Source organism: Falco biarmicus, chromosome 12 (assembly GCF_023638135.1).
Source record: "Falco biarmicus isolate bFalBia1 chromosome 12, bFalBia1.pri, whole genome shotgun sequence".
Lineage (NCBI taxonomy): Eukaryota > Metazoa > Chordata > Aves > Falconiformes > Falconidae > Falco > Falco biarmicus.
In genome coordinates this window covers 4,567,158-4,579,345 of record NC_079299.1, presented here as the reverse complement: position 1 = coordinate 4,579,345, position 12,188 = coordinate 4,567,158, and the positions used below count along the sequence as shown (strand labels likewise).

The 12,188-nt window shown below is 42.0% G+C and overlaps 1 protein-coding gene across 1 annotated transcript in view; it reads left to right on the top strand.

Annotated features, from left to right (window-relative positions):
- Positions 1 to 12,188, top strand: part of ALK (ALK receptor tyrosine kinase) — a 281,236-nt gene that overhangs the window by 233,537 nt on the left and 35,511 nt on the right. The window contains exons 10-11 of the mRNA XM_056357022.1: positions 3,358 to 3,452; positions 4,919 to 5,062. Of these exons, the coding sequence (XP_056212997.1) occupies positions 3,358 to 3,452; positions 4,919 to 5,062 (239 nt within the window). The remainder of the gene's footprint in view (positions 1 to 3,357; positions 3,453 to 4,918; positions 5,063 to 12,188) is intronic.

The following is a 12,188-nucleotide window of genomic DNA, read 5'->3' as shown; positions in this document are numbered from 1 at the left end:
TGAAGTTCAGGAAACTTCTCAAGTCTTCAGGTCCCAGTGCTCCTGCAGGTGAAATCAGCGAGGCTGTCTCTTGGCTGGAACGAACTGTAATAAAAGCAAAACCCAACCTATTGCATTCTTATATTGGCATGTTAGACGGCACTCCCTTCAGTGATGGAAATAGTGGTTTGCATCATGCTTTCCTGTTCTTAGGGGCTGAACATTTGGTAATTATCATAACAACCCTTTATTGTCTGAAGAGGCATGACATGAACGGCGCACCAAGGGATAACACCTTGGGCCCTGAAGCCTAGGTTCTGCCAAGGAAAATTACCTGAACCTATATTCAGAAGTATTTAGTTCCCTGCAGGCATAAAGAAGGTACATAGTAGTCTTTGCAGAAGTGTCTGTCTCTTCTGTTATGCAAAAAAGAAGAGACAGATAGCTGAGCTAAAGTCTGCAGAAATAGAGGGGAAAGCTGATGTGGAAATACTGCTTATTGTCTTTGTAATTCATTAGCATCACACAAACATACACATCAAAATGTCCACATGTCTAAGCGGCATTTAGTGCACACCCCCAGGAAACAGGCCAAAGATCAAATGCATCAGAGACCCCGTTCCAGTGGTCCCTTCAATGCAGCACCAAGGCTCACTCTGTGCAGGCCATTGATTTTCAGACACAGCCAACTGAAAGATGTGGAGCTGAATCTGGTTCCACTTGACCTCTTCCTGGAGGTTGCAGCAGTGCACAACAAGGAGGGAGAAGCTGCTGCTGAGCTGCAGCCTGTAGTTTTCAGCCCAAGGTAGGTGCTGGTGCTCCGTAATGTACCAGACTATGACCTGCAGTGGTTCAGGACCTGTTTCACATACAGGTCGGTCATCTCTGCTGCTGGCACAGTAACTTGCAGGAAAAAGTAGATCAGAACTGACTTTGTCCAACAGCTTTTGTTTAAAACTCACATGGCATGCCTGAAATTGAACAGCTTATGTTTATGCTAGAGCTTGTAATTTCATTTGAAGTGTTGTGGGATGTCAGCTGTGGAGCAAAGAGGGGGAGGAGGCAGGGGGAGGACAGCTGATGTTGTTGCAAGCCAGTTTAATATCCAAGGATTTTCTGTTCCTTCCAGTTCTCCTCTTCGACATTCCCACAGTGGGTTTCAGGTATACCAGCTAAGAACCGTGAGGCTTCTGGCAATGCCAGGCTGCAGTTGCGCTTTGCAGGGATTGCGAAGGCAAAAAATACACTTTGTGTGACACATATTTGGTGACCTTCAGATTTGTTTGGATGGAGCTGCCACATTTTGAGCTGATAAAGACGGATCATTTAGCAAGAAAAATCATGTTTTGCTCTTTGGAGTTTCCTTTGATGCTAGGGATACTCTTCCCTCACCATATCCACTGTTCTTTGTGTCAATCACTTGCTTTTTCATAGCAGCTGCTCATTTCTTTAGAACATAAAAAGTCCATTTTAGAAAAGTCTCTCCATATGTCCAGTGCATGTCTCCAAAGGGTGAGACATTTCAGTATTGAAGCATCACTGCTTTGCTTTACCAGAAATAAAGGAGGAACACAGTAGCTACATCAGCTCTTTTGTGTTGTGAACAGACTGTGTTCTGTTCTAAACCCTTTGCGCCTTTCAGGGGTTTCCAGGAGGTTTTTCCTGTTTGAAGTTTTTCTTTTGGTTGGGTCAGCTTTTCTGACTGCGTCCCCCTCTGTAGCTTAGCAAGAACACCAGTTGCTTCAGACGCTTCAATCCAGATATCCTCAAAAGGCACGTTTATCCCTGGGATCTGTTTTAGCTTATGCCAAGCCTCACTGTCATCTCTGGTGGTGAAAGCTGCACTGTGTTTGAGAACAACATGGAAGCTGGTTACATGTGTTGACAGAGGCAGGAGGCTCAGACAAAACCCTCACTCAAAGCACAGGAACATGCTATCCCAAGTAGATACACATACGAGCAGAGAAGCTTCACTTGAATTTTGTTTTGTGATGGTTTGCTAAGGAGAGGTGGATTTTAAAAACTGTAGGAGGCAACAAGACTAATGTAAGAGTACTGGTAGCAGACAAAAAAGCTGAGACCCAGTACTAAGGGTAAAGAACTAGAGTCTGTGGGAATAAAAATATTCTGCTGGTGTTTAGATTCTTGCTGCAGTAAAAGGACAGAATTTCTACAGCCTTTCAAAATAAATAGGGCTGCTCCTCAATAATACTTTGTTTTGTTATCAGTTTCTCATCTAAACTGGAACACCTGCAAGAATCCACATTCTGGCTAAACAGATCTAAAAGACAGAGCAGGAACCATCAGCAATAGATCTCCATGAAAGAGACCCATGAATGGCTTAACTTCTGCTGGTGTAAAACATCAAGATGCAAGAGAATGAGGTTTAAATAATATTACATATTCTCTTGCAGCTTGTTCTTACAGCATATAATAGTTTCATGTTTTTATAGTCTTGATGCAACCTCTCAGCATTGTATCTGACTTCTGGGCCATGCTCGGCTGCTTTTAGAAATTGTCCTCCTCCCTAAGCAGAGTATTACGACATTACGTGGCAGATATGCACTGGGAGAACGTGAACTTGCTAAGCTAAGAGAAAATGTAAGTCCATGAGCGCCCTAAATGAATGCGCAGTCAATATACTATCAGATTTGAAGTATTTGGTTATGGGTTATTTCTGCTCTTCCTGTTAACTGGTAATATCACTGAGGGTGAATTTACAGGGATCTTTTTTCTGGTAATGTAGGAGTAGCAGAACTTCCTGGCAAAAGCCAGCTGAGAGTGTGGCAGTGATTTAAGGCAAACCTGCTCAGCTTCCACAAGGAGATAATGAGTTCTGCTCTTCCTGTGGACTACCCCGTGTCATTTCCTCTCTTTTGTGACTGCCAAGTCTGTTAGATACCCTTTGCTTCCTAGGGAGTGGATCAGCACCAAGTACTTTCTAAATTAGTTTCAGCCTTTGATTGCCAGCTCCTTTTAGAAACTCCAGGTGACTTTGGGAGCCCCAGCCTACTTATTTTTCTTAACACTTTAGGGTGTAAATCACTTGTGAGAATAAAATTGTTTAGGTGTCTGATTTTTTGTGTGCCAGAAGCCAGGGGACTTTATTTTCTGTCCTGATACACCACACACACCTCCACATGCAGATTTGCACATATGCCTCTGGAAGCACCAGAGGCTGCGTTGCTTTTTCTGTCTACCCATATTCGTGTACAACTTCCCTCTTAGGATCACTCTGTCAATTTAACATTTTTTTATAGGGGGTGGGTGGGTGGGGGGGGAAGCTTCCTCCCGCATTCTAAAACTGCTTTAATTGCAAGGAGCTCCGAGTTTCATCCCTTTAACGGAATTTTATCCCTATTCTTCCCATCTGTGCAGGTTTTGGTTTCAGATCGTCGCTTCATGGGAAGAAGGATCTGATGCCATTATTGCTTTTGACAATGTCTCTCTTAGTCTGGACTGTTATTTAACAAGTAAGTTTTCCTTCTGTCTGCAAGTGACTTGTCTTTTATTTGCCATGTAATTGAAATTTGGAAAGGGGTTGAAACTGTGGGGAAGGGATTCAGGGTTGTTATCTTCAAAAGACTTTTGAAATTTAAAGGTGTGTTTCAGAAATAACTGTGCTTCGATGGAGGAGGCCTTTCAGATGCACACCTTATTAGTGGAGCTGACCAGTGAATGGGTCCCGAATTTGGCAGTAAATGGGTTGTGAGACATATGGTGTGGGAGAATCGGCTTCCAGCTGAGGCAGAAGCATCACCTATCCACCCAGGCAGATGCAGAAGCCAGTCTGTGATTATAGAGTTCCACATGACCTGGTGGGCTGTGTGACAGTTATCAAAATGAATGACAGTGGGACTCTGGCTAGGAAAAGACAGGCATCCTGTGACTGACACTAACTTTGCCATAACATTGGGCACATCACTCCAGAAAATTAGGACAAGATTATGTTATTTGGACTGACATGCATTTAAGTCTGAATCAGAAACTAGGATCTTCACTCTCTTCTACTCCTGGGAAAAATTTGAATTCTGATCCAGACTTTGTGATTGACTGGCCTCTAGAATATGCCCAGTCTATACCTCTGCTGCCAGATTCCACCGCAGTTAGATTGTTATTGAACATTTGTGTCTGGCTCATCCTTCATAATCTCATGCATAGTGAGTTGCTTAATTTGTAAATGTGTTCGATGATCTATCTCACTCTATACCTCAGACCAGCAACTTGCATGAGGACTAGAGGATTGCTGCTCTGAACATGCGGAACTTCTACCTTGTGTTAGCAGTAGAACTTCAGTGTATTCTTTCATCTCTTAAGCTTGAAGCTACAACCTCTGTAGCTTGGTTCAGACTGAAAATCTCTAAGCCACTTCCTCATCCGACAGCAGTCGGAATGTTTCATCTGCTTTGTGTTATGTTTATTTGCATTGGCTGGGGTATGAAGCTTTTCGTTTACGCAGTAATACCCCTTGTGTAGTTATGCACCCCTTTCTGTGCATAACTTCAATGTACCTCAGGTTCCAATATTCTAAAGAGATCTTAAAATTAGGCTGTAATTAAAAAAGATTGCACATACTTTTACTGGCTAAAAGATAAACTTCCAAACAGTTGCTAAATTATTATTTAATTTAATAAAATATTTTTAATTTATTTTTTATATATAATAAAAAAATAATAAAACATTTCTGCTTTGTGCCTTCATTCACTTGCTGTTTTGTTCCACCACTCATTCCTGCTTATTTTCCTTTTTTGTCACTGCTCCCTTAACAGCAATGGAAAGTCAATCTGCCCTTTCTTTTGAATAGTGTTATATCCTGTGGCTGCAGGCTCTTATTCTCAGCAGAGAAGTGTGCAGCCCTTAATTTTAGCTTCAGTTTTGGATTACATACTGACTCAGCCACCCTCAGTGATAAACCTGTCTCTGACTTCTTGTTTTCTAGTCAGTGGAGAGAAGACACCTCGAGGTACCACTCCAGACTCAAGCAATTTGCTCACCAGTAGAGGTGTCCAGAAGAAGTTTGGATGGGAACAAAAGCTTCTGGGAAATCTCCAGCTCAACACTGCCCCCATTTCTGGTCCAGCAGGTAATTATCTGGTCTGAGAAGCATTTTCAGACAGCAGAGATTTCCAGCTAGTACAGATTTCAGTGAGATGAGGCTAAATGCAGTATGATTCCTTTATTATTATTTTTTTTACCAAAGCCTTTGTTCAGAGCTTTTGCCAAGTCCCTTACAAACAAAACAAGCTCTAGAAAGGAATTACCTTTAGCTGTTAACAGTAACTGGGATTTTGATTGCAAGCTGGTGAAAGAAAGAACCAGAGGGAGCCTCTTCTTGAAGTAAAAAGGGGTTTTAAACTGTAAGATGGGATGGTTTGGTGTCACGGTCATATAGAAATAGGCAGGAGTCAAAGCAAAATGTCCTAAATGACTGAGTCCAGCATGTGGTAACCTGAACACCCATCTCTGGTTAATATAAGCTCACTTTGAAATAGCATAGCTTTGCTTTTTCAGTAATATTTTTATTGCCCATTTTGAAAGAGTACAGTATTCATCTTTGTTTTAAAAACATGATTTTTAGTTAGAGATTTCAGTCTTGGGATGAAAATTCAAGGCAATTCCTGTGGTATCTAAGCCAGCTTGCCTAATTTCTGGGCTTGATCTTCTGTTCTGTTCATGGTCTGTCTAAAATTGTCTCTAGCTCTTGAGGTTTGAAATCACTCCTAAAGCAATTTTCTCCCCTTTGTGCCCTTGGTTTACACAGGGCATAAATCAGAGAAGCTAAGCAGCGGCTTCTTGCAGTGGGAAGTCATTGCATTTCTGAGGGTCTCCACAGCACCAAATCACCTTTTTCTTTTGTGTTGCCGAGTCTCTGCTCTCAGTAAACACTGCAGATGTTTGTTCCCTGGGCTGTGCATTTTACCCAGCTTTAATCTTGTTTCTTTCTGCATTCTGTAATGCATTTAAGAAACCTCAGGCTGAGTCTGTCAAGGTCTTTACTTTGATGGCCATGTATTTACTGTTGTGCGAGTGAACCAGCAGCATCAGCACCACCATCAAGTCCCAAAGACTGCATTGACCAATATGAGCTCAGCCAAAAGTAATTACAGCTAATGTGATCTTTGGCTCCTGTGATGGATCACACGCTATAATATTTCCTTCTTAAGAAATCATATTAAAACAAAAAAACTATGTTCCTGTAGCTGAGGAAACAACAGGATAATAAAATGCCCTCCCCAGGTCCCCAAGCCAGCTTAGCCTACGCAGCAGGAAGCACAGTTTGGAAGCCAGGTACCACTTTGTTTAGATGACAGAAAATCCAAAGAAGCTCCATTGCTTTCCAGGGTATGGGCCTCAATTTGCTACTCTGTAATTGAAAACAACCTCTTACATGCACCTGCTGCTTTTACCTGTGCTTGGAAATCCATTGTCAGCAGAAGCAATAGTCATCTCTAGCAACCTCCCCACCCCCTCTGTTCTTAGGCCCTGCGCCCAGCTTTGTCATTGCTTATCATGGCTTGGCATGCCTCCAGGGTGTGTACACTGAAGGTTCAAAACATGTAATGCAGCCACTCTAAGAAAGATCCTAAAGCTTCCAGAAATCTGTTAACTGCTGTCATGTGTCACACATGGGACAATGAACGCGCTGTGTAGAATTAAGACCCCAAACTGCTACAAGTATGGTGGTGGTGCTCTCTCAGGTTTCTTGATGATAACCAGGACCAGCACAGAAAAATTCCTGTAGGTTTCAAGTCACACAGTTACGTGCAGTGCAAGGTGGCCATTAAATAGGTGATCACAGAGCAATGCAAATGCTTTCCTTTTTTCATTAATTGATTACATGTTACTTGCTGAAATGCCAGCTTTTTGCTGAAAGGTTGCAGGTGAAACTTGATTCTAGAAGAAGCCTGTAAAAAAGTTGTAAGAAAGCTTGTGTACACCAGAAGATCAAAGCATCTTTAGCAGAACTGGGAGTTTTGATTGAAATGTTGAAATCCATACAAAAGGCTGTGTGGTGTTTATTTTGATGTAAACCAAGCTTACTTCAGGTTGGTTTTTAAATTGATTAGGTATTAGTTTAAGTAAAACTGAAAGCCACTCAAGCCATAGCATCTCCCTGCAGGGAGTTTAACTTCCAAGTAAAAAGCCAATTTATATCAAACCAATGCAATTTTCTTTTATAGACCAAGGCTAGAATATGGGAAATTCAGGCATATAAAGATACAGTGAGCAATAATGAGGAACTCTAGGTAAACAAATTACTATCATGGAAACTGGAGGAGACAAAATAGGATTCTCAGTAGGCAAAAGGAGATAACAAGACACAGAGCAATCAAGCTTTAATTAAAGATTTCTTGTGCTTCTGAATAGGCTGTAAATGCCATGGGGATAGCCTTTCTTTTGATGTTTCAGCTTCTTGTCTGTCCTGACAATTTACACGTGTCAGGGCACAAGGTGCAATAATGATATGTTGTGAAATGTACAAAAACATTAACCTTTTTTCCCCTTAAATCTTGCATTGCTTGGTCCCATCTGATCTGCATATCCACCAGCCATTGTGCAGCCATGATTTCTTGCATGGAAACTCTCATCAAATCATTTTCTCATCCAGACTGGATTACTGTTTTCCTTCAGCTCCGGTCTCTTCCCCGCAACACTTAGTGGTTGCACAGATTTTGTCTTTTGCATCAGGGCGAGTTCTCTTATGAGTACTTTCATGGCTGTTTCTCGGAAGAACTCTGAGTCACATTAGTTAATCAGATGAAGGAGCTGAAAGGAACAGCAGAGCGAGTACTAAGTAAAAGAAAATTACATTTGGTTGCTCTTTGTGTGCAATTATACTAACTGAACTGTTGGCATAATGCAATAAAGGTATTTGCAGAATTGTATTTTTATATTAACCATCAATTAACACAGCGAATAACAGCTCAGTGCCCTCCCCCCAACAAAAGTAGCATCGTGAACAGTGATAGAAAATGTTCAGAGACAGATGGTGGGATCTCAGGTTATACAGGCATTAATTTCTTTATTGCAGTGTTTACACTTGCTATCTCTGTAGGATTGAAGATAGTAAAGGTGCAGTACTCAAAATCAACATACAACTAGATCCCAACATAGCAATGTTGAATGGGCATAACTGTTCTCCAGAGTTCATTATACAATTGAAATAAACAGGGTGATTCACACATTTTAGACCAACATTTTAAAGCTGCCCACTCTTAAGAATGGCAATTTAAATTATGCAGAAACTCCTATAAATCTCAGGAAAGGTTTTGAAATAATTTTGCCACCTCTACCCATCTTGGTCTTTGTTATCTTACATGCTGCTATCCTTTGTAATTGTAAACAAATAAATTCCAAAAAGTTAGTAGCATGTCTCACTTAACGCCCTTTATGGAAGACTCCTGCTATCTCTTTAAGTGAAATGTAAAAGAGAAAATAAATTTGTTTTCTTCGTGCTGCTTTGTGAGTTTCTGGTTCCAGAAGGTAGCAAGAAACAAGCCATTCTCATTGCTGTTCAAAGTCAGCAACTCCCTTGCCCTGTTGTGCTGACCACAGATAATTTCCCACAAGGATAGCCCATAGTATTCCCTTTACATGGACGCTTCAGAAAAATCTAAAGCTTTGAGTATTTCTTTGAAATGATACTCAGGATCGATCTGGCATACGTTTGTCATCACTGCAGGTGCCTCTCTCGTTGAATTGAGAAACATGGCCGAGTCTTCCATTGCCACCCTCGTTTAGAAAATAGAAAGAGGTAGAAACAGCAACTCCATAAACAGCTGAAAAGCTGGCCTCGTCTTAGGCTACCCATACCTGAGTAACTGCTGCTGGTCTTGCTGGCAAGACTCACTGATTTCTGTCATCGTTTTATATCCCATTAATACCATTGTGTAGACACATTTAACAGTTCGGGGGCTGCGATTGTGAGCACAACCTAGTTCTGCCATTTACCATCATCTTTCAAACCCCCTCCCCGCCCCATTAATCTCTGGCAAACTTAATCCCGGAAAAGCTAATAAACTCAAATTACTGCTCACAGGACACAAACAACAGAACCCAAAGCAAAATTGAAAGGTTTTCCCTGCCTTACATCACTGAACATTTTTCTTCTATGTGCTTGTAGTACATGTTGCCTACAGACTTTCAGCACAGACCAACCCTGGAGTTACTGTAATGTGTAACTGAGATTGCTCATCCACCGAGTAAAGGGTATATCCCGGCACACAACCGGGGCGCCAGGGGCAGCCAAATGTCCATGAAGATTAAGATGGGCAGTTTCCTGTAAGCCTCGGATTTCCCATATTGGCCAAATATCGTAAGGGAGTTTGTGAATGTTTTTGCAAATAAATGAAGCAAGTTTTCTGCTTGTTCATGGCATCAAGTTCGATGACATCTGCCTTAGAGGAAGAAGTAAAATGAACTTCCCTGAGGGACAACCAACAGAATTAATTGCTTTCAAAAATTTAGCTTCTGGGGTTCTTATGACCCTGAAGCATGAGACCTTGTAGCTCACGTTAATGGTATTTTTACTCTGTTTGAAGTAGGAGTAACCTCTTAGTCTGAATAGAGGTTGTGGCAGCGAGTTCCAAGAGCTGCCTACACATTGTTTTAAAGCACTGATGCATTTCTTTACTGCATTACTTACTCTAGGTTCCAAAATAAGCCAAGTACCATGGTGCTTGGTTGGTAATTTTCTCAAATCACAGTGAAGTTTTGGTTTGGAATGAGTTGAACCTTGGTTTGAACCAGCTTAGTTTAGCAAATGCCAGTTAATACATTTAAGCCTGTGAGGTATAGCTGAAATGCCTATGTCTGTTTTGTAGTACGGAGTTTATGTGCTGTGTGTGCCAGTGAAATTGCTTTCTACATTAGAAGAACAAATGTGCTTTAGGCTTTGCTGCACTGTTTTCTCTTCGTTGCTGCTGCCCATTATTTGCAGCAGTGCCTGCAGCAGTGCCTCCTTGGGCTGCAAGTAGTAGCAGAGCTTCAAATGAATTAGTCATTTTAAGTCTTGTGGGGTTTTGGTTTTTTTGTTTTCCAAGAGCAGGACATCACTCCCCTCTGCTGTGGCTGAAATCCAGTGCCTTGGTTGCTGTGCATTTTATGTACCTAGGCAAGCTGTGTGAAAACTAGAATTTTTGCTGTGCAAAAAGTTGAATTTCTGCTGTGCAAAAGAAAATGAGCACAAGTGATTGAGTGTGTAAATATATCAGAAAATGTAATTCAGAAAGGAAAGTTTGGAAGAACGAATTTTTTAAAATCCATTTTAATAGAGTCAAAATGGCTTTTCTTGCAAAATGTTGTTGCTGGGACCTTAGCAATGTGCCGGAGAGATTGCCAGGGAGCTTGAGGAGGGCAGGTATGTGGGTGAACAGGCAGAACAGCAAATGTTTCCTCTGCCGTGTTTCTTGTGAAAGGGGATTCTGTCAAATGGACTGATGTATAAATTAGTCACTGAAATGAAGTACCCCAATTCTGAATCTATGTGTAATCTTCACTTCTTTTCTTTCGTCCCCACCTTAAACAGGAATTTCCAGTTTTTAAACCCAGTTAGCATCTTGCCACTGCCAATGACAGGATATATAGGGACTCTACATTTAACTACCTGTTTGTTTTCACCATGGGAATGCTCAGCTGCTCCTGGAAAGTGGGCATCTGTAACTAGTGTGAAGTTGGGCACATTTCCGAAATCTGCTGGTTATTTGGGAAGACTCAGGCTGCAGAGTCCTACTTTTTTCCCGTCATGTGAGTGTGAGGTGCTGGCAGCGTTAGCCTGTCGCACACTGCAGCAGGAAGGAGAGGTGTCCCATGCAGTATGCGACAGACCACCGTTGGCACCAATGGAAAAACCCTATGCTTCTGACCTAGCTGCTTAAGGATTTTCGATTCAGTGCTACTGCTTTAATCTTTGGAGATCAAAATAATGCTTCAAATTGAATTAAACTGCTGTGGCATGCAGCAACCTGCAGCAGTGCTCTCTCTGAGCTTATGAGACATGCCGCAGTCATTTCTAGAATCAGGAGAAAATAAATATTTTAGAGGGAGTGAATGGTTATTCTTACTTTAAAAAAAAAGAAATGGTGGGTTATCTAAGATGGACAGTACTCTGTTTTGTTACTGGGTTAGTCATTCAAGATTTTGGGCTGCTGTTACATCTGTAGATCGAGGATTGGCTTTGTGAAATGTTTAAGAGAGAAGAGAGAGGGAAGTGTGAGGGTTTTAGCATGTATCTAGAATTGTAACTAAGACCCATCTGTCCTAATTACGCTGAAATGAGGGGCGACTTCTTCCCATGCCATATTCTGTCCCATTTAATTCAGCGACAAAGCTGTTGCATGTTGGACTGGCTTTCAGTATCACATATGAAAGTGCACATAAACAGGAGGAGGGCTTGTGCCAGTCAATGCAGCAGTGACAAATGAGGAGCTCGCACAACACCTGGCTGTAGGTTTTACTTCAGTCCTTGCTGGTTCAAATCAGTTGCAGTCTCCCCATGGACTTCGCTTGGGCCAGGCATCCTCCTGCAATGTGTTGGGCAAAGGCCACCAGCCAGTTCTGCCACTTGTGAAACACATTTTCTTCCATTCCTGTCTACCATCTACCTGCATAGAGCAAGTAATCACGTCTGCCGGCACTGACTGCAGAACCTGGGAGGCTTTACCTGCAATCTTGTGTATGCCACTTATCGATTACAGCGGGGCTGCTTTTGGAATGTAAGATAGTACCTTCTGTGCTCTGTCATCTCCAGGTTCCTTATGTCACACTCCCTGGTGTAACCTAGCTGTGGTTTTTCATTCCCTGTACTCTCACACTTTTAAAAGCCAGATTCTAAGAGTTTAGATGCACATCTACTAACCTTAAATTGCCAGCACTCTTTGCTCTTACCCTGATACTGCCCTTGCACTGGGACTGAGCCCCCCTCTAGCCTGTCCAAGAGGCAGAACATACAGAAGTTGTCCTGGTTGCTTCAGTTCGAAGTCTGAAAGCATGATGTTTGCAGCAGGAGGACATTTTGTCTTCTATTCCACCAGGGCATTGGGTTTTTAAGGAGACAGAGGGCTATTTAAAAGTATTTTTAAATAAGATATAGTTCATTGATCGCCTGTCCCTGGAACCCAGTGGGAGTCAAGAGCAGCCCGTTTCACATCCAGCAGTGCTGCGTTACATGTGTCATCGTCTAGAGACACTTTCGCCAAGGCCAGGTAAGC